At 41.0% G+C, this 26,169-nt stretch overlaps 1 protein-coding gene across 3 annotated transcripts in view; it reads left to right on the top strand.

Moving 5' to 3' along the window:
• Nucleotides 1-23,590, top strand: part of ATXN10 (ataxin 10) — a 67,792-nt gene extending 44,202 nt beyond the window's left edge. For all 3 annotated transcript variants that reach the window (XM_053387571.1, XM_053387570.1, XM_053387569.1), the window contains 2 exons: nt 9,926-9,989; nt 23,226-23,590. In XM_053387571.1, the coding sequence (XP_053243546.1) occupies nt 9,926-9,989; nt 23,226-23,416 (255 nt within the window). In that variant the 3' untranslated portion in view covers nt 23,417-23,590. The remainder of the gene's footprint in view (nt 1-9,925; nt 9,990-23,225) is intronic.
• The last annotated feature ends 2,579 nt before the right edge of the window (nt 23,591-26,169 follow it).

Here is a 26,169-nt window from a genome sequence, read left to right as displayed (position 1 = left end):
TGTTGTGGAGCAACAGGGTCTTCCTCAATGTTCAGAAATGTGTCGAATGTTCTTCACCTTGATTTAGATGTCTCATGGGTGGGTGGTGGAGGAAGGCCATGATAGGGACAGCATTGTACATATAAGAAGTGTTTCAGGCAAGGGGGTTTTTTCAACTGGAACTCACTAGAACTCAGTTCCTGCACCTATCAGGTGGGTGCCATTGCCATTCTCAGAGAATGAGGGAGGCATTCATGTTCAGTTCCTCTTTTTCTAGAAAAATAGCACTGATTTCAGGCATATTTCCAGCAAAGATGTGTGCAAGAGGTCACTTGGGCCATAGGGAAGAGGAGGATTGCAGTCCCAGATAAACTGTTTGGTGGTTTTTCTTTTGGTCCATTTTTGATTGGCATCCACAAACTGGGTTTAATCAGTAGAGGAGGAGGATGCTGAACGTAGTCTGCAAACACTGTATCCCTCTTGGCACCAGGGCTAGGTAGATCTGGATGTACATCTCTTGTCTCAGATGTTGTGGAGGATGCAGCACACTGCAGTCATGGTAGGGTCTTCCTCTCCTCTTTCAGAACAGGTGACAAGATTTCCATTCCCCCTACCCACCCCCAATCCCTGCTACCACCATCCATAAAGAGCCTTCTGCACCTTTTAAGGGGGAAATGCTGTGCCTCTGATCTCACAATGATCTCAGGCGTAATGGTTTCCAGTGGAATGAGCCCACACATTCTACTGTTAATCATCAAATGTTAAGAAAGAAATGTTTGTATGAACCCATAGGGCCCACATCTTAGGGCAGTATTTTTCTTTTTCTAGACCAACAGTTTGGTGGATGTGGCAGAAAGGAAACACAACTAAAAAGTGAAACGGTTTATAAGAAGTGAAATATTTTTAAAGGTTTCCATTAAATCAGTTTCTAGATTAGTTAGGGCAAGTAATTGGTAGAAATGTACTGTTTCTTTCTCTGATGTGAAAAATCAGTGCTGTTTCACACACCGCAGGGTTTTATTGTTTTGGTTTTTGCTAGGCTGCCAGGTTTCTAGAGAAAGCAAACACACCATGAAACCTGGGTAGCTTTAACTTTGACATTAAAAAGTGGCATATAATCTAGTGATAGTTTGCTTCATGTGTTGCCCTGTTCAGAAACGCTTGAGGCTCCAGTCACCTCCATTCTGTAATGCTTAAGTACTACAACATTGCATACCTTGGTTATTGTATATTCTTTGTTGTAAATATATAGATTTCATAGATGCATAAATCACAAAAGTAAGTTACCGGTTTATACAAAAATATTAAACATATTAAAGCCTGGCCAATATGTATATGCTACTTAGAATCATAGAGTTGGAAGAGACCACAAGGGCCATCGAGTCCAACCCCCTGCCAAGCAGGAAACACCATCAGAGCACTCCTGACATATGGTTGTCAAGCCTCTGCTTAAAGACCTCCAAAGAAGGAGACTCCACCACACTCCTTGGCAGCAAATTCCACTGTCAAACAGCTCTTACTGTCAGGAAGTTCTTCCTAATGTTTAGGTGGAATCTTTTTTCTTGTAGTTTGGATCCATTGCTCCGTGTCCGCTTCTCTGGAGCAGCAGAAAACAACCTTTCTCCCTCCTCTATGTGACATCCTTTTATATATTTGAACATGGCTATCATATCACCCCTTAGCCTCCTCTTCTCCAGGCTAAACATGCCCAGCTCCCTTAGCCGTTCCTCATAAGGCATCGTTTCCAGGCCTTTGACCATTTTGGTTGCCCTCCTCTGGACACGTTCCAGTTTGTCAGTGTCCTTCTTGAACTGTGGTGCCCAGAACTGGACACAGTACTCCAGGTGAGGTCTGACCAGAGCAGAATACAGTGGCACTATTACTTCCCTTGATCTAGATGCTATACTCCTATTGATGCAGCCCAGAATTGCATTGGCTTTTTTAGCTGCCACGTCACACTGTTGGCTCATGTCAAGTTTGTGGTCAACCAAGACTCCTAGATCCTTTTCACATGTAGTGCTCTCAAGCCAGGTGTCACCCATCTTGTATTTGTGCCTCTCATTTTTTTTGCCCAAGTGCAATACTTTACATTTCTCCCTGTTAAAATTCATCTTGTTTGTTTTGGCCCAGTTCTCTAATCTGTCAAGGTCGTTTTGAAGTGTGATCCTGTCCTCTGGGGTGTTAGCCACCCCTCCCAGTTTGGTGTCATCTGCAGATTTGATCAGGATGCCCTTGAGTCCATCATCCAAGTCGTTGATAAAGATGTTGAATAAGACTGGGCCCAAGACAGAACCCTGTGGCACCCCACTAGTCACTCTTCTCCAGGATGAAGAGGAACCATTGATGAGCACCCTTTGGGTTCGGTCAGTCAGCCAGTTACAAATCCACTGAGTGGTAGCATAGTCAAGACCGCATTTTACCAGCTTCTTTACAAGAATATCATGGGGCACCTTGTCAAATGCCTTGCTGAAATCAAGGTAGGCTACATCCACTGCGTTCCCTTCATCTACCAGGCTTGTAATTCTGTCAAAAAATGAGATCAGGTTAGTCTGACATGACTTATTTTTCAGAAATCCATGCTGACTATTGGTGATCACAGCATTCCTTTCTAGGTGCTCACAGACTGTTTGCTTAATGATCTGCTCCAGAATCTTCCCTGGTATTGATGTCAGACTGACTGGGCGGTAATTATTTGGGTCCTCTCTTTTCCCCTCTCTTTTCTTACTTAAGTAAGATCCATTCAGTTGAACAGCTTGGAGGACCAAGAAGCTATTTCCCTTCATATAGTTCAGGTCTCTCTTTTTTTGGTCCTCCTTTATAAAAACGATGGAAATGTAAAAGCAATGCAAAAATTACTAAAGTTGCAGTCCATTAGGTTTTTTTATGAAAGGTTAACATCCAGCTGTCAAATAAGAGATATTTTCAGCAATGACACTGCAGTTAGAGTGTGTGTGTGTGTGTGTGTGTGTGTGTGTGTGTGTGGATCACTTGTGGAAACTGTAATAAAGTCCAATCATAATTGCAATAGGATGTAGGGTGTGTCATTCTGGGAAGTTGCCACTACTTGGGTGGTTGTGGTGCTGAGATCTCTGCTTCAGTCTGCAAGTGAATCTTGGGAATTGCAACCTCAGCATGAGATCAGCAGAGAGAGAGAGAGAGAGAGAGAGAGAGAGAGAGAGAGAGAGAGAAATCTTCTATTACATACACTCCTTACAAAGACCACTTCAACTTTTCTTATCTCAACGCTATTTTAAACAAATTAAGTAAGGTAAGCAACTGATTGCATAAGTTGACCTGATTCTTATCTAAGGCACTTAAGTACTGTATGTGCTAAACACTAAAATTAAAACTAAAGGGCAATTGACCCTTCAAAGTTAGACATTCTTTTCTCAAATATTTTATATAGAATTATATTGTTCTGCTTTATAAGTAATGATTTTTCTACATTGGAAATCTTTTTGACTCCGTAGAATAATTATCATGTATAACAGAGAGTTCTTAGAAACTATGCTACTCAAGTTTAGGTTCAGCATAATTCTGCTTTCATGGCTATATTTAAAGAACACTTTAAAGACCCTTCCCCTCTGCAGGGAGGTGGGACCGATTCGGATGGTCCGCCCCCGCCACTTAATGGATCCAAATGGTTTCCAGAGAGTGGTAGGGGATGCTTTATCCCATGTTGATGGCCTTTCAGCTGATTCCCTGGTGGCCCGCTGGAATGTGGAGTTAACCAGGGCTATTGACTGTTTGGCTTCAAAGCGCCCTCTCCGATTGCATGGGGCCCGGCAGCCCCGTGGTTTTCCACGGATCTGAGGGCAATGAAACAATCACTGAGATGGCTAGAGCGTCAGTGGCAGATAACTCATTCTGAAGCTGACCGGACACGGGTTAGAGCTCAATGTCGAGCCTACCAAGTGGCGGTAGCGACAGCGAAAAACACTTTCTTCACCGCCTCTATTGCATCTGCAGAAAACAGCAGCAGGAGATTCTTTCATGTGGTTCACAATTTAGCGGAACCACCTACTACTACATCCTGCAGTGATTTTGAAAAAAATTTTTGCAGATAAAAGTCGCTCAGATTCGGGAAGAGGTAGACTCCACCGTGGGAGCAGGGCTGGGGTGGGAGAGTGCTAGGGTCCTGTCTAGTCAAGTTACGTGGGATCAGTTACAATCTGTTACCTCCAAGGATGTGGACAGGCTGCTTGGACGAGTGAAACCAACCACCTGTCTCCTTGATCCTTGCCCATCCTGGCTAATAAAAGCTAGCCGGGAAGGGCTGGGCGATGAGCTCCGCAGGGTGGTGAATGCTTCTCTCTGTGAGGGAGCCTTCCCAGACCCACTGAAAGAGGCGGTTGTCAAACCGCTTCTTAAAAAACCATCTTTAGATGTGGCCAATATGGCCAACTATCTCCCAGACTCAAATCTTCCATTCTTGGGCAAGGTGATTGAGTGGGTGATTGCTGAACAACTCCAGGCACACCTGGAAGAAGCGGACCATTTGGATTCCTTCCAGTCGGGATTCAGGCCTCATCATGGGACTGAAACTGCCTTGGTCGCACTGGTCGATGATCTCCGGCAGGCTAGGGACAAAGGTGAGAGCTGTTTCCTAGTTCTGCTGGATCTCTCAGCGGCGTTTGATACCATCGACCATAACATCCTTCTGGACCGTCTTGAGGGGCTGGGAGCTGGGGGCACTGTCATACAGTGGTTCCGCTCCTTCCTCCTGGGCCATGTTTAGAAAGTGGTGGGGGGGGGATGAGTGTTCAGACCCCTGGGCTCTCACTTGTGGGGTGCCTCAGGGTTCTGTCCTCTCCCCCATGCTTTTCAACATTTACATGCAGCCGCTGGGAGAGATCATCAGGGGGTTTGGGCTGGGTGTTCATCAGTATGCGGATGATACCCAGCTCTACCTCTCTTTCAAATCAGAACCAGTGAAGGTGGTGAAAGTCCTGTGTGAGTGTCTGGAGGCGGTTGGAGGATAGATGGCGGCTAACAGATTGAGGTTGAATCCTGACAAACAGAAGTACTGTTTTTGGGGGACAGGAGGCGTGCGGGTGTGGAGGACTCCCTGGTCCTGAATGGGGTAACTCTGCCCCTGAAGGACCAGGTGTGCAGCCTGGGAGTCATTCTGGACTCACAGCTGTCCATGGAGGCGCAGGTCAGTTCTGTGTCCAGGGCAGCTGTTTATCAGCTCCATCTGGTACGCAGGCTGAGACCCTATCTACCCGTGGACTGTCTCGCCAGAGTGGTGCATGCTCTGGTTATCTCTCACTTGGACTACTGCAGTGCGCTCTATGTGGGGCTACCTTTGAAGGTGACCCGGAAACTACAACTAATCCAAAATGCGGCAGCTAGACTAGTGACTGGGAGCAGCCGCCGAGACCACGTAACACCGGTCTTGAAAGACCGACATTGGCTCCCAGTACGTTTCCGAGCACAATTCAAAGTGTTGGTGCTGACCTTTAAAGCCCTAAACAGCCTTGGTCTAGTATATCTGAAGGAGTGTCTCCACCCCCATCATTCTTCCCGGACACTGAGGTCCCGTGCTGAGGGCCTTCTGGCGGTTCACTCGCTGCGAGAAGCCAAGTTATAGGGAACCAGGCAGAGGGCCTTCTCAGTAGTGGCACCCTCCCTGTGGAACGCCCTCCCACCGGATGTCAAAGAGAAAAACAACTATCTGACTTTTAGAAGACATCTGAAGGCAGCCCTGTTTAGGGAAGCTTTTAATGTTTAATAGACTATTGTATTTTAATATTTTGTTGGAAGCCGCCCAGAGTGGGTGGGGCGGGGTATAAATAATAAATTATTATTATTATTATTATTATTATTATTATTATTATTAGAATGGTAGGTTCTTACATTCTCATTACAAAACATCTGAAGCTGTGTGAAGAGCAAGTTCTTTTTTCAAATACGAAAATTAAATATGAAATGATGTAAACAAAATAATACAAAACTGTAAGGTGCATATAGTTCAAGAGCACATCTTTTTTTCTGTGTTTATGAATGCAGCCTGAGAAGTCACTTCTCCAGTCTCTTATTGCCAACATTACAGATCATAATGCTGACTCCCCCCAAAAAAATTGAAATGTATTTTTAATGCATGAATGTATGTAACTCATTGTATTATTTTTCATAGTATAAGAAATAAGAGTTATTCCACACAGTGAAATATTATTCAGGTAGGTCTAGCTGTAACCAACAGCTGCTTTCCCCAGCTAACAGGACAGTATCTTATCCCTGCTGAACCTCAGTCCTTTAGTGGCTTAGATAACTGGAAGGCCAACACGTGCTTTGTGTCAGGGTTTGCTACCCAGTAAGCTGTGCTGCAGCCCTGATTTCCAGTGTTCATGTTCAGTTACTGTGCTGCAGTAATAATGCTCATCACAGTCATCTCAGATGGGGTTGGTAGTGTTTATGCAGCCAGTAAGCTGAAGCTAGTTTTCTAAATCCACACAAGTAAATTACGTTTTCCAAAATGCTTTTTCAAAGAATGAGTGAGAGCAATGTGAGAGCAAGATTAGATGTGATGTTAATCAGGTAAATGCAGTTAACATGCACATTTTCATATGCAATAGTAGCAACCAAAAGTAAGACTAAGCAACCATATAAGCATCCTTGAGCTCCTTGAGAGCAAGCAAGGTGAAAAGAAGAAGAGTGAAATTATGAATTATGCTGAAGTACATGAATAAAAATCAATAAAAATACATAGCTAACTGAGGTTCTCCCCCCCCAACAAAAATCCTGGCTATGCCAATGCTGAAGTAATAGAGGGAAAGCTGGGCAGTAGATTGAGATTAAGGAATGGGGGAAGCTAGTAATAAGAAAAAGAAGGGTGTCCTCAATATTCTCAATGAGTGTGAACTCATTTTCTAGCTTTGTTTTGAGTCTATTGAGCTCTGTTTAACTTAATGACATGCGAATATTTTACATAAGTACAGTCAGCTTAAATTTCAGTGGGATATCTGTTGTAAGACATTAATACAATTGTGTCACTAGACAGCCACTTTTATTGAATGACACTTTAAATACATATAGACTTTGCAGGGAAAAGGTCAAAATTCTCGTTACATTTGCAGGAGGGAAAAAGTTTCCCCCTCATATGTATATATTTAAATGTTTCATAGTGTCAGTAGAGCAACACAATTTTAAAGTATGGTAGAGGCAATGATCATAGTTTTGCTTTCAATGGGTGGGCATGGGGCTTCCTGGTGCGGCTGGGAAAGAATCTCTGCTACTTACTACTTACGCCATCCATCTCGTATGGGAAGTATATGTCACATCAGAGCCTTTGCCATTCCAGCATATGTATGTCCTGGGGAAAAAGAGCCACAAGTATTTCAGCAGTTTTGCAGGATGTGGTAGCTTCCAATAATAGACTTGTTTGCCACAAGCCACAGTGCCATATATTATAAGCCAACATGCCTGTACCCTAAGCTCTGAGATCTTTAAACAGCAGGGAATAAATGCCCCATCTTTCTTTGGGGTAGACATGAATTTGCACCTTGCCTTTGTGTAGGGACAATATCCCACATATAAAGCTAACGACAGCAGGTTGCCCATCTCTAAAGTCTAACAGGCTAACTGGAAGCTGCTGAGGCTCATTGGACGTCCAGGCTGGTTCACTTGGCATGAAAAACTGGAACTGAAGTTAGAGCAGGGACTTCTGTCTTTGCAAAGTCCCTCCACCCCAAGCCCTCAGTTACAAGATCAGGCAACATTTGCAACAGGGATACGGCACAACACCTTTTTGTGGGGCCCTGCTTGTCCATGTGACAGGCTTCAAGAGGGAAGCCACAGTTTATAGTTGTCTTTGTAAACCCAGGGCAGAAATCCTACAATTTTTGTCTCTTAAAGACACTTTTGTTTGTACACAGTTGTGTGCATGTACAAGTGTGCCAACAAAAACAAGGCTTACCATTGCCTTGTTCCTTTGCAAATGCTAAAAGGGGATTTGTTTTTTAATCAAAAGGAGCAAGGCAGTGTAAGCCCCTGATCCTTCCTCTAAGACATTACTGTCTCTTTGCAGGTGAGCGGTGCTTCATATATGTTGGGTGAGGCAGGTATTTCCCTCTGGTGCAGGGCTTGGGAGGGGGCTGGGCTCCCTCTTGCCCAGGCCGCCTTTTCTCTCTCTCTAGTTTGGCATGCTGCGCGACTGACCAAGGCCTGAGTCAAGCAGGGAAGCCCAAGGCTGAGAGAGAGGTGCCTGCAGAAGGTCACCCAGTGAGGGCACGGATGAAGTGAAATTTAATGGAGGATTCTGGATTGGGAACTAATTCTCTAAACCACTGTAATATGTAGTGGATTGGAAATGGGAGTGGGGCGGGGAATAGTAGCTATGAGTGATATGTATATTGTGGAAGGCTTTTAATAACAGCCCTGCCCTGCCCCAACCTATCATGGGGAGGTATTGTTTTGGTTCATGATTAAGTAATAATAAGGAATGCGGGTGGGGCTGTGGTTTACACCACTGTTTCCATCCCAAGCAACCAGCAAGCTGCTTGGGCTTGCCGATCGGAAGGTTGGCAGTGCGAATCTGTGCGACAGGGTAAGCTCCCATTGCTTGGTCCCAGCTCCTGCCAACCTAGCAGTTTGAAAGCACGCCAGTGCAAATAGATAAATAGGTACCGTTCCACGGGAAGGTATACAGCGTTTCCGTGTGCTGCTCTGGTTCGCCACATCACCCGGAAAAACTGTCTGCGGAAGTGGACAAACGTCGGCTCCATCGGCCAGTAAAGCAAGATGAGCGCCACAATCCCAGAGTCGTTTGCATCTGGACTTAACTGTCAGGGATCCCTTTACCTTTACCTTAAGTAATAATAATAATAATAATAATAATAATAATAATAATAATAATAATAAAAAAGCCATTTCACAGTAGTGAGGGTTGGGAATGGCCTTCGTTTTTTATATTAAAACTGACAGCACTGCAGTTCACATGCTGAATCCTTAGACCTGTTATATGTAATGAAACGAACCCTTGTAGTGTTCACTTATCATTGTTGCCCAACTCTCCATTAGAAATTGACTTACTTCTGATGTATACTTTCTGGAATGAAAACTGTCTGAATTGGTAATTACTGTGTCAAAGAGAGCTTTGCACCTAGAGTTGGCATGCCTAGGCATATCCAAATGTTGTAAAAGTATATTGCTATACTTTCGTTGTAGGAGACTAGTTTAAATAGTGTATTGTGATGTTTTGGGTAGTTGCAAGTTTGGTTTTCATTGTGCATGCATTGAGATTGTTTAATCTGAAATTGAGTGATTATTTAATTTCTGAATCGCTTAATATATAAAAAAATCTCTTAAGCACTATATAGAGATAAATAAATAGGCTACAATAAAAGAACTGTTGGAATTAAAATATTTTCTAGAGTGTGTATAGCAGGGGTTTGCAACAAATATGATACTTATTCCAATTCAGATTTGGCCATTTCAAAAGCAGCTTGAGTTGGCTTAGAACGCTTGAGAGGCCACCACATCAGAACCCCTTCAGAAGGGGTTCGCTTAATACATGCTGTGGTAATTTTGCTATCAACGCAAGGATTTTGGCTTGGCAAACAGAACGACCCTTCTCTCCCCCCCCCCCCGCCTTCTCCTGTGCTCTGTTCTGGGGGTTCTCCAACCTCCCCAAGCCAGGGGAGGAGAGAAACACCATTTTGTTCGTGGAAGTCCTTGCATGGGATTCCACTAACAGAACTCATTAACTGAATCTGGCCTAAAGTATAGATGTAACACCTTGCCAAACCTGCTTCACATCATTAGTTTTAAATATTGGATTGTGGCCAATTATTAGGCATTGTGTTTGAATACATACATCATAGTTAACCATGGTTCTCACTGCATAAATATATACAAAACCTATCCATTTAGGAATGGGTTATGTTTGTGTATTTTTACCCACCTAGGAGAAATATTTTATAAAATATTTTTTATTTTCTTACAGGTTTATGATCTAGATGGCATCCCGTTGATCCTGGATAACTGCAGCATTGATGACAATAATCCTTGTATCCTTTCAATAACTTTCTAAATTAATAAATAATTACTCCTTTTCTGACGTAATTTGAGCTGGAGGTGGGGTTGTAGATGTGGATGCTTTGGGGATAACGTGTGTTGTCCTTGTGCCTCAAAGTATCTTAAAACTCCCGTCTAGAGAAAACATTACTTCAGTTGTAAAGACTTCAGAGAGACATAGCACAGTCCTAGCCCACTTCCCCTCAATTGGTGGCTTGTGGGTCGGTGGTCAGTAAGAAGCAACAGCCAGTTCAATGTAGCATCAAAACAGGGTGTTGCAGAGCACTGGTAGCTTGGGATCCAAAATCCCTTAGAAGGGTCCGCTCCTTGGGTCATTCAGCCATTCCCAGAGCTACAAACAAACAAAGAGCAAGGAAACTTCCCTTCAATCCTTGCTGTTGTGAGCTGGCAGGGTTTGGAATGTAGTGGTGTCCCTGCCACTCCAATCCAATGGGACCGTGGCGTAGAATTATTCTGCCCAAAGGGCAATCCTATACATAACAACTCAAAAGAAAGTCCCATTGAATCCAGTGGAACCTTTGTGGGAGTGTATATAGAATAAGCATTGGCCTATTTTAACTTCCTCCGGATTCTATTCCAGGTTGTCAGAGTTGACCGCTGACTCTTGTGCTCTGGTATACTCATTTGTTAACCTTTTACCACCAGTACTAAACCTACATTATAATTTCTACTGCCTATTTTAGGAAAAATTATAGCTTGCATCAGAAAAGGGTTATTGTCATATTTATTTTAATTTTTAATTTTTAACACGAAAAGAATAATTACACTTTTATTAAAAGGCCATCAGTTTTCATTTTGCATAACATATTTTAAATCTTTTTCTGCGTGTTTTTTGGCTGTCTATGTTGTACTGTATTATGAGATCAGAATATCATAAAATACTATGCAAACAAGTTTGAGGGGGTAAAACACAAAACACTGAGGCTGCTTTTTTTTGGCTGGAGTAGCAAATTGACAGAGAGGTTTAAATCTTTTAACTAAATACAAAAATGGCCTCTTTTGAAGTGGAGAAACTACATTATTTTTAGTCTTAAAACAAATGGGCCTGGTTGAACATCATCTCGTGTTCTCTAACTTTCTGAATATCCCAGAATCATTGTTGTCACTTTAGATTACGGATTGTAATGGAATCTAACCAAATTTGGTCATTGTAGCTCGTCTTGAAGCTTTTGCTTCAACTGACATCTGACCAGTCAGCTGAAATGAACAGGTAGATGAGTTAGTAAGCAGCTCATCAGTGTTACATACCTTATTAAATCTGACCAGTGGAAAAAATATTTTCAACTCGTATATCTGGTATTATCTGATGAAAGAACAATAGATATTTCTGTTGTTAGGACTGGTGGAGAAATTCCAGTGGAACCACCGCTAAGAAAGATGGCTGCTGGTTATTAAACTTTGTTAAAGGAGGTTGTTTTTGAAAGTGAGTATGCAGTAAATAATCTGCCTTGTAAATATTGTGTGTAATATTTAATTATTATGACTAGCCAGTAAAGCCCTCAGCCTAGCATCCATTGTATTCTTCAAAATGATATCACAAAAATTTTGGTTTAATCCCAGAATAAAAGGGAAGGGAAAATTAACAGTAAGAGACAATCATGGGCGTGAAAGATATGGAGGAAAGAAGCAAAATCATCCTGAGGAATCTCATGGGTCTTATTGACTTCCTTCAGAATTCTTTGGGATAAATTTCAAGTGGAGCATTCAGATGAACAACCAAATGTTGCTTAAAGTGAAATCCGGGGACTACTCAGAAGTGAGTTTTTTCAAAATTCTTACGCAGTTCCTTGAAAAATCTTCAACTTTTTACATATGAGAGTTCCCAAAATTTGTTTTGGGTTTAGCTCTGGACAGAATTCTTGTGGCAACTTTAGAGAAGTTTAACTGCTCTTCAGATGCTACAAGGATGGAGAATACTTTGTGGTATTGGTTACATAGTGTGGTACTACCAGTATGGCTTGTGAATAAATTCTAATGATGGAATAAAAGGAGAAGCACCATCTTTGTATGAATTAGAATATTATTTCTTATCTCTGCCTTTCTCACACATGCATATACATATACGTATATGTATGCACCCACACACTTTTGTTAATATTTAACATTTCAAACGGATTCATAGATCTATATCATTGTGAATTCTGTTATTGCAATATATGCTGTAGATACCGAATATTTTTTCTATGGGTAGCTTCTTTCAGATGCCCAACAGGCCTCAGCCAGAAATCTGTGTTTAGTGCAGGCAGCAACCATTTTGCATGCATTCAGTTGGAGGGGGCAGGGTGGAGCGGGCTTATGCCTTACCACTGACGTTTGCAATAACCTGGAACGCAGCCCCTTGCAAACGGGGGGTTGCCTGTACCGTCAGTCCCATGCTATGGAACCCTCTTCCAGCAGAGATACGGCAGGCTTTTCTTGACTTCCAGATGTCTCTTGAATCCTTTTTTCTTCTTCTGACAGGCCTATGCAGTTGTTTAAAACCTTTTGACTAGCCTGTCATTTTATTTCTATTTTTCATGGTTTTTATATTTTATTATACACATAATGTTGTACACCACCTTGATTTTGTGTTGTTGAGAGGGTAGTGTATATAAATGCATTTATAAATAAGTAATGACAAATCTCCCAGCTTTCTACATATGGCAGCAATTGAGGCTAGTGGCTAAACTATCCAACTTTCTGACCAAAGGCACTGAGCTGAATTCAGTTTGGATACTATGAGGGCCACAAATTATATGAATTTGCCTCAGAGTGCAAAGGAAGTTTTCAGTTGAGTTAGAAAGTGAGCCCTACTCTCCTGCAGTGCAGTGTTTATTCCACCAGTTCATCCCAGTCTGTCTGTTAAATGTTGGTAAAACTTTAAATGCAATGCATTTTTAAAATATTTCATTTATGTTGCAACCAGCTTACTCCCAAATGGATTACCTCTTCTAAAAAGAAAACTCCCCACATTAGAAGGGAGAAACAGGGGCCATTTACTGTAGAGTAGTCCCATAGGAGTCCCTGGAACGACTTTAGAGCAGATAATTACAGGAGTGTAGTCTGAGTGATCTTGTATTCAGTTCTTGTGTTATGTAGTGAGAAAAGGTTCTGATGATAATATGCCATTTAACATTAGATGAAAATAAGTGGCTCTTTGACTCCAAAGACCTTTATAGTGAAGCTTCTGTGTTATGTTAACATCAGCTTGGCAAGTCCTCTTGCGACCAAAATGTCGGTAATATTTGGAGAGGAAAAAGCAGGGCTGCCTTTCTGGGTGATCATTCAACTGGCTACTTAGGAGACAAAATTGGCATTGTTTGTGAAAGGAAAACCTGTGGTTTCTCTTATGCTCTCCTATTGCAATGGCGGTGGTTGATCCACACATACAGACCCTTTAGTTTGGATAAAATACTGAAAATATAAATGCGAGCTAATTTTTACATATACCCATTTGAAGAACATTTTCTGTCATTATATTCAGTCTGACAGTCATCTCAGAGGTAGATTCAAAATACTTTTGACCTCATGGCAACGGTTAGTATAATTGTGGTTTATGAAACCTCAGGTTAAATCTAGGAGAAATCAAGTTGCTATGGTCTATAACAATGGCAGTTTGTTTTGTGTCATGCCAGGAAAGACTTTCTTGGGGAAACCGATGAGCATTTCATATTTAAAAGTGTAGCTTGAGACGGGCCTCATGCTGTGAAAACAATCCATGCTGCTGAGGAGAGCAGAAAACAGGGATGTGATTAAGTTCTGAAGGAGTGAACTACAGTAGCTACCACAAAACAGACAACTAATAGAATACAGTAGCTTTAAAATGGTGATCAAATATGAATTACAAGTACTTTTATTTGACAACAGCTATGTTTTCATAGATTTGTACCCATTGGGGGGGGGATATTCATTTGTTTATATTGTTTCTTACAAATTATAATGTAAATAACAAAAATAATACATTTGATGTAATATGGTGCATCTGCAAGACACAAACTGGCTCTTTGCTGAGGAAGGCAAAATAAATGGGGATAGTTTTAGCTTTCACATTGGGATTTTAAGCCAAGCATGCACAGTTTTCAACTCTTGAAACCAAACAGAGTACACACCAGCCCCACCAGGGGCTTATGAAACCTTTTCCGTTTGCTACCTATCTGGGATTGCAAAAGCAGCAGTGTTGCTAAGCCCCTGGCAAGCCACAATTCACTTCTATGGGCTGCATTTGGTTTGTGGGTTGGAAATCTAGTAGGCTTGTTCATAACTCAGTTAAGAACCATTCTAGTATTAATTTTTTGAATATTTGAGTACAATTGTGTTTCCCCCACCCAGAAAGTATTTTGCTGCCCCCCAGTCCCCCAATAATTTTTTTTTAAATAGTTAAGAATCCCAAACTTGTGGCACATTTTGTAAACACCCATTATTCTAGATTCTTTCCAAGATATCGGGACCATTGCCCTTCTTAGAATGCTGTTAAACAACCTGCCCATATGGGGATCAATGTTTCAGAAAAAAATTCTTATAAAAGATACCTGGCAGAACATCTATACCATGTTTGCCATTTCTTGATATTGAATTACTTATTATTTTTTATTTGTATATTTGCATACTTTCATAACATTGGTGTGTATTGTAGTGCTAAAATTGAAGGAATTGTGAGAACCTACAATTTATTTTAATAAAACCCTACACTATCATTAAAAGAAAAGCCCTCTTAATATTTTCATTTCCTTTACTATCACCTGCCCTAATGGTAAAGTTGGTTTTGGTTCCAAAGCAATGAGCCCCCACGCTCATTGCTTTGGAACCAAAACGGGAGCACTGAGAAGCAAGGCGAGAGCACCAAGATTTTCAGAAATACAAAAAGTAAATCCTCACATCCTGCAACAGCCAAATGTGGACAGAGCCTGTTTGTTGTAACCCTGGCACTTACAGAATGTTCCATGTTAGTTGGAAAGGGAAAACGGGTGGAGAGGGAATTGATTTGTGTGAATCCCTAACACTGTGGTTCTCAAAAGGTGCACCACCACCGCCACACTGGTGCAACAGGAGAGGATGTGGCAGGAAGATTCAAGGACAATCAAAGAAAAATTAAAGCATTTCAGTGCAGTGTAGTATAGTATTGTATCAAAATGTGTTTTATTTATTTGCGGAGTGTGGATAGATATATTTTCAAAATGAGAGCAAGAGCATGTGCTATGCTTCTACTGTTCTCCGTGACCTATTGTTGTGAACAGGAATTGTTCTTAGGTAGCTTCCTAGATGCCCCATGATCATATTCTAAGGCAGCTGTGTTCTGTGTTTTGTTTTCCAATGTATCTCTTATCAATTAAAAATTCATTGTGGCACGAGCAGATTTTTATTCTGAAAGTGTGGCCCAAAGGAAAAAGTTTGGAAGCCATGTCCTAACAGGTCACGGCTGGCTGGCTGCAACAGGGAGCGAGGAATCGTCAGCCACGTTTAGCTGTAGGTCCCACTAGAACCGAAATGTTGTTTGTTAACAATTTTTGCCCAACTGGCATGTTTATGTAGGTGGTAGAGAGTGTTGATGACAGATAAATAAATTAAAGTGACATTTCACAACTCTGCATATTTCTGGATAAAGCAACGAGTGTAAAATGCATTGTTGCATGTTGTATCACATTCAGTTATTCTGGTTCCATGGATTTTCATGACAGTGTTTAAACACTGACAATTAATTGCATATGTTCCCATCTGGAGATAGATATATAATAACTCTTAAAACTGAATATCTTAGGCATGGAATGTTTTTGGCTTTACATTGTCCAAGAGTGTGATTTTTTTTCTTCTCCTTTTTTAAACCCAAAGGATTTTTAGTTGCATATAAATTATAGGTTTCTATTAAAAACGTCACTTAAAAATATGGGCAGCCTCTGTAGCAAGAATGTATGTGCCACATACAAGCTAGCATTACACATTTGAATTTGGTGCCTGCTTTTATTTTACAAAAAGTTTTATTTTCTAAAAGTAGACATTTATAAATTTGAAAGACATTCAAAGAAAGCCTAATAGGTGCCTTACTTGTGAGCTTTAAAATACTTAATTGTCCTAAGGTGTGATAATGAAACTCCTTCCATTTTTTAAAAAAAATCAATAATCACAAGTCACTGCTTTGAGCTGACATTCTGCTTTTTAGCACATGATATAAGAGCGCCTGCCTTAGGAGATTGTGCTTCTTAGGCACTGCCTTAGGTGAAGATTAAAAGCTTTAAAAACACTAAGGTGCTCCAAAGCACTTTTAAATGTAATGTGCCCCCCATCTCCAATTGTACCAACTTTCAGGTTGCATTTGTGTCCCCTCCTTTACCTGTTTAAATTCAATACACTTGTGGCAGCTCTACATAACTAGGATTCTGCCAAATGCTGTCATTGTACCCACCTTGTAGTTTGGTGACTGTGATTCGAGGCAAAATGGGATTTTTTTTTTTGCTGTGGAATAAAAAAAGGAGAGAAAGAACCAGGAAACCAGGGAGGCCAACCTGCTGATGAGTTCTGAGTTTTGGGGAGGTATAAGTTTGGGGTAGTTATTTAGTGGTGTGGCAAAAGCACTCTGTGCACGCTTGGAAGTACTTCTCTCCCTAGGCTGAGTTCTTGTGAGGTCACAACACATAATTAAGTCATAGGGAGGAAAAGACAAAGACTGGAGGGGGGAGTTGTAGCAATAACAGGCACAACCTTTTATTGGGTGAAGAATTCCTGGAAGACGGAAAATAAATGGGCTATGTGGAGATCCACTCCATGTGCACTTTGGCTGTCATTCGCTTGCAGTGGAGGTCAGTTCAGTGCCTAATTCTTTTATTTTTAAAGAGCTGGGGCTTTAATCTGTGTGGGAGACGGGCATTGCTCTGTCAGCTTTTCTTCTTAATTTTCCATGTCTGGGGAGGGTACATTCTCATTTATCAATATGCCTTCACACTCTTCAGCCACAAAATGGAGCCCATGTCCTCTAAATAGGGAGGGATTGAGCAGTCTAATTCTGCAACAGTTTCGGTTTCACTGGTGCTCAGAGGTCTGTCCTGTTCTCTCTCTCTCTCTCTCTCTCTCTCTCTCTCTCTCTCTCTCTCTCTCTCTCTCTCTGTGTGTGTGTGTGTGTGTTTAAAGAACACATTAAAACTCCACCTTCAAATTGTATGGTTTTTATACACATTTTTATATAAAATTTGCATTTTTCAATTATTTTCAATGCATTTCCCCATTAAATTATGCATTTTGTACATTCTGTTTACATAAAATGTGGATTTCTGTACACACTTAGTAAACACTGAAACCACATCACAAAATCTGGCAAACTGTGTAATCTGACTGCGAAGTTGTATTCTGATCTTTAGGCAAGTCCCGGCTTGTTGCATTGGGCCAGTCTGCTGTTTAAAGCAGGCCTAACTAATTCCTTCTCCCTCCCTCCCTCTAAAGGAGTTGTGGATGTAAGCGTTGTGACTCTGTCCAACTGGCCATGTCGTGTGTGGCTAAGTCTCAATTCACCTTCATCACCTGTAGCCATTTGCTTGCATAAACTTTCAGTTCCTGTTTCAACAGGAGCATTTATTATTGTTGCTGTTGCCCAGTAGGCCACAGCCATTGGGGTGCTGGACTCTGCCCCTGGCCCACCCACTTATAAAAGTGCCCTGGGGGGTAGGGGATGCCACACCCCCCCTCACTGGTGGTGGTATCAGGTGCTGGGTTGAGCTGTTTTTAGGACTTCCTTAACCCTTGCAATATTATGAAGATTTCATTTGCCTTCACAGATGTATACAATCGGCTCATGTTGACTGGACGTTACATCAGCCCTGCTGAGTGTGAAACTAATGGGCAAATGAATGTCCCAAAATTTGTGCTTGCTAAGGAAAACAGGGCGGGGCAGCATTTGTAGGACAAAATCAGTGGAAGGGGGGTGGGAGCTTGATCCTAACAGCACCCACTGGTTCTCCCAGGTTACTTTAAGTCATAGAGCTGGAAGGGACCCCAGGGGTCATCTGGCCCAACCCCCTGCAAGGCAGAAATCTCAATGAGATCATACCTGGCAAGGTGCCCACCCAAGCTCTGCTTCTAAACCGCCAAGGAAGGAGAGTCCACTACTTCTCATGGGAACCTGTGCTACTATCAAGCAGCTATTACTGCCAGAAGGTTCTTCCTGTTTTTTTGTGGAAATCTCCTTTCTTATACAGTGGTACCTTGGGTTAAGAACTTAATTTGTTCTGGAGGTCCGTTCTTAACCTGAATCTGTTCTTAACCTGAAGCACCACTTTAGCTAATGGGGCCTCCTGCTGCCACCGCGCTGCTGGAGCACGAATTCTGTTCTCATCTTGAAGCAAAGTTCTTAACCCGAGGTACTATTTCTGGGTTAGCGGAGTCTGTAACCTTAAGCGTATGTAACCTGAAGCGTCTGTAACCCGAGGTACCACTGTAGCTCCATTGGTTCAGGTCCTACACTCTGGAGCAGGAAAAAACGAGCAGTCCTTGGAGTCCAGCTGTGAGAAAAATGATTTGGGGAGCATTTCAAGGGGAACAGCAGGCAGTTAACCACCCTCTGCCAGTCTACACTTTTTTACTGGAGCCAAACTGTATCTCACACTTTTTAAATTAAAGGTATAGTTAACACCAGCTCTTATTTTAAAGGAAGAGTGGCTATGTGGGGGCATTGGTTAAGTTTTCCACCAACCCCCTCCCTGGGTGCTATTTGTGCTCTAAGATCCTGCAGTGTGAACATTGAAGAGCACAAAATTTTCAGTGGGAAACTAGCACAAGATCTCAATCTGGATGGAGGAACTGCATGGTTGCCTGATAAGCTGCAGTTCTTTTGGAAAACACAAACACTTGCACGTGCGTGTGCACACAGGAGCTCTCTTTTTTCAACTGAGTGTTTAGGAAAGTGGTATCTTTAGTGCTTTATAGGCTGAGATTGGGAATGCAATGGAAGGGTTGTGCAAAATCTGAGAGAAAATCTAATTGAAATCAGTAAGACTTGGCATCAAGTAAATATTCATAGGATTTTACTGTGAAATATGTAAAATTGTAATGGAAGACACAGAACTGAACTAATTTTTTTGGGGGGGCTTTCCTATATTTTTTCATAGGAGATCCTTGTCATATGATTAACAAGATTCTGCATGCTGCAGTGCTATGCATTTGTATGGTTTTCTAGAAATGTAAAGCAAACCTGCAAAATTGGGTTTACTGTGATTGCTGTGTTTTGTTTTATTTTGTGAGGTTTGGCAACAAATGGACTCATGCTCCTATTTGTAGTAACTATGGAAACTTCAGAAGCACTCTCTTTCTAAGGCTGATTATACAATAAAGTGCTTAAAGTGTTGGTCGGATTATGGACTTCAGAATATGTTCAATTTTCTATCTGTCTTTTGGGTAAGAACAAGAGGGTAATGTGAATATTAATTGGGGACTCGCTTTAATCTCTCGTGACACTTAAGTCTGTATAGGTCTGCACCCAGCCATCCAGAAGTCTCAGGCTCATCAGCATGTTAAGAGCAATCATACATATTCATGACTCTCCATTGCGAGAGTGCACTAGGGAAGGAGAGAGCTGTGAGCAGGCTACAGCACACAAACCTTCCCCCAAGCCGGCAATATACTGGTAGTAGGAAAAGGGGGATATGACAAACACAGAAGCCATGTGACACTTTATAATTTATATCATGGATTTGTTTTGTTTATAGCACTTGTATTGTTCAATCACACTCTACAGCAGTATACTTTAACTGTAATTTAATTTTAAGATCTCTGCCCTTGCAAATGTTTGAAGACTTAATTAGCAGGCCACTTCATGAAGCTGATGTTCTCTACATGGTGGTCTTTTTTTTAAAAAAATAAAAGTTTATTGGCATAAACACACTAAACTTGAAAATGCTCTGTTAAAACAATAACCTGCTTTTTCCAACCCTTTGTTTAGTTACTGAGAGCCCCTGTTCAGGGCCCCAATGCACTGACATAGGCATGTCCATCAAGAAGTGCCTCCATGTGTCTGCCATACTGCTGGTGGCATTTCTGCTGGTGTTTCAGGACAGGGCAGAATGGGGCTGGTTAGGGATCTTCTGCCATTGTGATGGCAACAAGTCTGATCCATCCCCTCTTCATGGCTCCTGCCCTTCCACCCCAGCCAATATGTGCGGTGGGACTGTGGATGGGACAGTGGCTCCATCGCTCTATTAAGCCCTGCTGCTGCAAGTCTGGGTCACTCGCTTATAATTAAAACTATATTATTTGGTACTCATGTTTATATTGTGGGTGCAATAAACCCTTTTGGATTGTCCTAACATGGCAAATATCCTCAATGGTCTAATTTTTCATACTAAAAGCAGTCAATTGTACATTGCAACCAGCTTTTAAAGAAACAACTTCCTAGCATTCTTTCTTCCAGAAAGCTATACTCAAGTCAATCAGATGCTAATAATGTGCTGCTGAGTGTCATGTGACCATAATTAGAATCTGTGACACTTGGAGATCCCAGTGATCACTTTCCATTTTTGCCAAGTTGACAATATGGTACAGCTCTCTGAAAAGGTCTTCATGTTCTCTGTGCTCGTAGTGAATAAAATCGGTGGAGCTCTGCTTCAAATCTGTTCTTGGATTAACATATTGCCAAAATAGCATTAGCTTGGGTAAACTAGCACTGTGTAACTTTCCACTGCCAGGCTACATGGCCGTCTTTGTTTCCCTCCTCTGCATTATATCCATCTACTTATCTTTCCTCATTTCATTAATTAGGACAAATCTCTGGTCATAAACAGTTGTGTTTCATGCTTTGGTCTGAGGTTGTTAGAGGGAATTCACAGTAAAAATTAGTAGTCTAGTATACTCAAAGATCCAACTTCAAACTAGGCTTTTCTTGTTTATTAAATTTACATGGGATACACAGCAGTGGTCCATGTTGACCAATACTTCTCCATACTTTTCTAGTCTTCACTCTTTTGACTGGTATTTTTGCCACACCCAGACTCCAGACAGCTCTGCTTATGCCCTGCAGGTGAATGGCCATGTGGAACTTAGCAAGAAACTATGAAGGATATGAGTAAATTATGCACAGCTTTCTCTTGTATGTGAAGCTACATGTAGCAAATAATTGGTGCCCTGCAGGCATTTTGTTCTTGCATGGAGAGTTGGAATTCCTTGTCTCCTCTGTAGGTGTTTTTGAGAGCAATTACATTTTGTGACATAACACCTTGCTTGCAGCATTTAAGCAAATAGTTTTAATGGAATGCTCAGGATGTAGTTTATTGATGATGATGGAAATTATTAAACCAGGATCTAACATTTGCCTGAAACTTTGCTTGAAGGGAGACCACCATGAAAGAGGAATGGATCATTGCAGGCTATCCTAGCTCTAAGTGTCTTTCAAAAACCAGTAGTTATAGTTTGGTGACTTTAAAAAGGTAATTCGTTTTTCATTTTGCAGAAGCAACACATGTCAAGAAATAACTTAAATATTATAAACAAAGTACAACCAATAATGCTAAAATATGATATGGAATTTTGGAGCAAGAAGGGGACAGATTGAAATTACAGAATTTTGAGAAGCTAAAAAGTAAAGTGCAGGACTGGTTACATTATTATCAGATAATGGAGGCATACAATCTAGACAAGAAAATTGGCTTCCAGGTGGAAAAATCTAAATTAGAAACAGAAGTGCTAGAACCTAAAACTAAGATTTTGTCAAAAATGTATAACTTGCTGTTGCAGTGGAATACGCAGGATGAAACGGTTAAATCTGCAATGATCAAATGGGCACAAGATATTGGTCATAACATTATGTTTGCTGACTGGGAACAGTTGTGGACCACCGGTATGAAATTTACGGCATGCAATGCCTTAAGAGAGAATATTATGAAAATGATATACAGGTGGTACATGACACCAGTCAAGCTTGCAAAAATCTATCATCTGCCCGATAATAAATGTTGGAAGTGTAAGGAAAATGAAGGTACATTCTTTCACCTTTGGTGGACGTGCCCAAGGATTAAGGCCCTCTGGGAGATGATTTATAATGAAATGAAAAAGGTATTTAAATATACCTTCCTGAAGAAACCAGAGGCCTTTCTTCTGGGCATAGTCGGCCAATTGGTGCCAAAGAAGGATAGAACTTTTTTTATGTATGCAACAACAGCAGCAAGAATACTTATAGCAAAGCACTGGAAGACGCAAGATCTACCCACTCTGGAAGAATGGCAGACGAAGCTGATTGACTGTATGGGATTGGCAGAAATGACTGGCAGAATCCGCGACCAGGGAGAAGAGTCGGCAGAAGAAGATTGGAAGAAATTTAAGGACTATTTAAAGAAATACTGTAATATTACTGAATTTTGAAGGGAGTTGGATTGAAATTAATGGTTTCTAGCTGTTATGGTAAAAGAATATGGAAGAAATATCTTTTCTTTTTTTCTTGTTTTAATAAGGTTTAAGCTACAATAATTTAAGAAGCTGAAAAGAAAATAAAGGGTTAATTAATTATGAAGTTAGGAGATCAGGATTTGCTGGATAAATAATTTGATCTAGAAAACAAGAAGGGGAGGTTCGAGGAAGTCAAAGGACGATGGTTTGGAAACTAGGTTTCGAAAACTATGTGTTTTTAATATTGTCTTTTTTCTTTGTGCTTTTTTTTCTTTTTGTTTGTTTGTATAAAATGGAAAACCTTAATAAATATTCATTAAAAAAATGCTAAAATACATGATAGAACATATTAAAATATGGAAAATATGCTTGCAGGCTTCCCATTGCCATCTTATTCGCCACTGGGAACAGAGTTCCGGACTAGTTGGGCCTTTGGCATGACCTAACAGGCTATGTTTATGTTTATGCTATTAAAAATATAAGGGGGGGGGAGATTTTGGTCTGGATGCATTTTTCCTACACCTAATTTCCTGCATTAAACCTTCTTCCATACTAGGTTCATGTTGAATGTTTTGGTCACACATTTGATTTTAACTATAATTCTGTACATAGTCATGAGGGCTTCTACTTTGTCCTTCATAGCAGTGGCATACACGTAGCTGAGTACAGGACCATGGCCTGTTTTTCTGATATCTGTGAACTGACATTCCCTTAACACAGACTTTTGGGTGGTTAAAGTGACTTTTGTAAATGACAATATGGATTTAATCAGTCTGTTTAATTTATTGAAATACAAGTATTTGTAACATGTGCCGCATAATATATACATTAACTGGAAATGAACATGGGATAAATTCCTTAACTCTTTTCAACAGTTGTAAGCCAGTGGGCAGTATATACAATTCGCAACCTCACGGAACAGAATGAAAGAAACCAAGAACTCATTGCACGGATGGAGCAGCAGGGACTGGCTGACAATTCTGTCCTGGAGAAGATGGGATTGAAAGTTGAGAAACAAGATCAGAAGTTGATTTTGAGATCCAGTGGAAAGACACCACATCTATAAGCAACTGCAGTGTGAATGGTTTTCATCTGTTTTGCTCTGGATACGATACCAATGTAGTATAAAATAGACTCTCAACCAGATTGTTGGCATTATTTCTTACCAAAATCAAAGGTTAATTTTAAACCTTCCTAGACTGTATAAAATGTTAGTACCAAATAAACTGCAAATCCCAAATTATGAATACCTGGCTGATAATTTGTTCACTCTTTTGTTCCATTAATTAAAAATATAATGTATCTACCAAACTAATTCACAGCTGCTAGATGTCTGGAGGCGGTTGGAGGATGGATGGTGGCTAACAGATTGAGGTTGCATCCAGACACGACAGAAGTACTTTTTTGGGGAACATGGTGTGGGTGGGTATGGGGGACTCCCTGCTCATAGCTGTCCATGGAGGTGCAGGTCAATTCTGTGTCCAGGGCAGCTGTCTACCAGCTCCATTTGGTACGCAGCCTGAGACCCTACCTGCCTGCAGACTGTCTCGCCAGAGTGGTACATGCTCTGGTTATCTCCCGCTTGGACTACTGCAATGTGCTCTACATGGGGCTACCTTTGAAGGTGACCAGGAAACTGCAATTAATCCAGAACGTGGCAGCTAGACTGGTGACTGGGAGTTGCTGCCAAGACCATATAACACCATTCCTAAAGGATCTTCACTGGCTCCCAGTATGTTTCCGAGCACAATTCAAAGTGTTGGTACTGACCTATAAAGCCCTAAACAGTCTCAGTCCAGTGTACCTGAAGGAGCGTCTCCACCTCCAACATTCAGCCCAGACACTGAGGTCCACTTCCAAGGGTCTTCTGGTGAGAAGTGAAGTTACAAGGAACCAGGCAGAGGGCCTTCTCGGCAGTGTGGCATCCTCCCTGTGAAACGCCTTCCCATCAGATGCCAAGGAGATGAACTACACAACTCGTAGAAGACATCTGAAGGCAGGCTTGTATCAGGAGGTTTTTAAAGTTTGACACCCCCCCCCTATATTTTGCTAGAAGCCACCCAGAGTGTCTGGGGAAATCCCGCCAGATGGGTGGGGTATAAACAATATTATTAGTATTCATATTATTTGTATTAGTATTTTCATCTAAAGCTGCAAAAAAGGAAGCTTACCTCCCAAGTCTATGAAAAGGTGGGAGATGAATATGTCTGCCTGCAATAATGCATTTCCCCCCTTGTGTAAACACAACATATCAGACTCTTAATCACTCATGAATTTTCTGTCCTCACTTTCGGTGAACATGAGAAGCCATCTTCTGAGGAATTACTGAAATATGCCCTCATACATTGCAACCATTAGAATTGTTTGTCGCTCTTTTTTATTTATTACAAATATCAATTAATCATTGCTGAAAACTGATACACTACTTACACATCAGAGTTCTGTAATTTACCATTTGCAAAATGAATTAAAAAATGCAGAAGCTGCTGCAGCAGCAGGTGTTAGGTTTAACTGTCACAGGGCTTGTCTCTGTTTCTAGAGAACTGGATGTTTGTTTGAATTTTATTTGTTCCCTTGGTAAGTCAGCCCACTTACCCTTTTATTATTATTTTGCTTCTCATGAGCTTTTTCTAAACTCTGGAAGACTTAAGAGGTAGTTTCTCACTGTGATTAATTCTAGCAATTTCTTTTCACCCCGTGCCTTCCCTAAACATTGACAAAACTCATTTCCAGTTAATTAATTCAAGAGAGGCTGAAGAATGGAAAGCTCTGCCTTTCTATTTTGGATACCGTTCTGTATTGTTGTTGAACTCTGCCACTGCGGAATGTGGCATGAATGAGATGGGTGGGAGAGAGACAGTGGTCAATTAACTCCCTGTGCCCCAAATTCATTTTCTCAGGTAAAAACAAAAACCAGAACAAATTAATTCTTAATATTTTTAATACGCTTCTTTCAGTTTCCAAACTTTGGGCTGTGTTCCAAAAATGTGTATTATTTTAAGATAAGCTACTGCAGCTTCCCTCACATAATAACGTGGTTTGCCTTAAGTTGGAATAATCAACCACATGTTATTAACACTGACCGTCTTCTCTCTCACGCATACCCACCCCAATAAAGCAGAAAAGGAATGTGATTTAATGAATACACAAGCAATATATTCCCTTTTTTAAAATGGAACACATGGGAGAAGGAAGTTCAGCTAAGTATTTGGCATAGATGAAATATTCCCGTAAGAAGACCAGGGATGCTTTCATACGCCCTGTAAGTTGAATCACACAATTCCAGTGGTGATTTCCCCCCGTGATCAGCAGCACAGCTTCATAGCGGCAGTAACATCAAACTAGGCACAAATATGTTGACAGGCACTTCTTTCAAGTGATGTGAGCATGCTGGGGGGGGGGGAAATCTGCCATGCATTTAGCATTTCAATTGGGCTTAAACAAAAAAAATAATTCCAATGAGAAATTGGACTACTTTTGTATAAACTACTTCCATTTCATTGGGGCATCTCTGTAAGTAATCCATACTTTTGTTGTGGTTGTCATCATGGGAAATAAAAGTACAGCTGTAAGAAAATAAAATCTCAAATTATGCATAAGAACTCGTGCTCTGGTAAAATAAAATTGTTCATAACTTTATTCTTTAATGTTTCTTTTCATCCCTTTAAATATTTATTTTAGTTTTAGTGGAGAATGTGAAAAAAGACAGTATTACAGATTCAAATGGAATTTCGAAACTTCAGCATTGTAATCTTATGTGTACCTGAGGCTATAACTGTGTTGAGACTTACTTCTGAGTAGACAGGCAAAGTGTTGCAC

The sequence above is a fragment of the Podarcis raffonei genome, chromosome 5 (assembly GCF_027172205.1).
Source record: "Podarcis raffonei isolate rPodRaf1 chromosome 5, rPodRaf1.pri, whole genome shotgun sequence".
Classification (NCBI taxonomy): domain Eukaryota; kingdom Metazoa; phylum Chordata; class Lepidosauria; order Squamata; family Lacertidae; genus Podarcis; species Podarcis raffonei.
The sequence above is the reverse complement of the archived record's forward strand: the minus strand, read 5'-3'. Positions and strand labels throughout refer to the sequence as shown.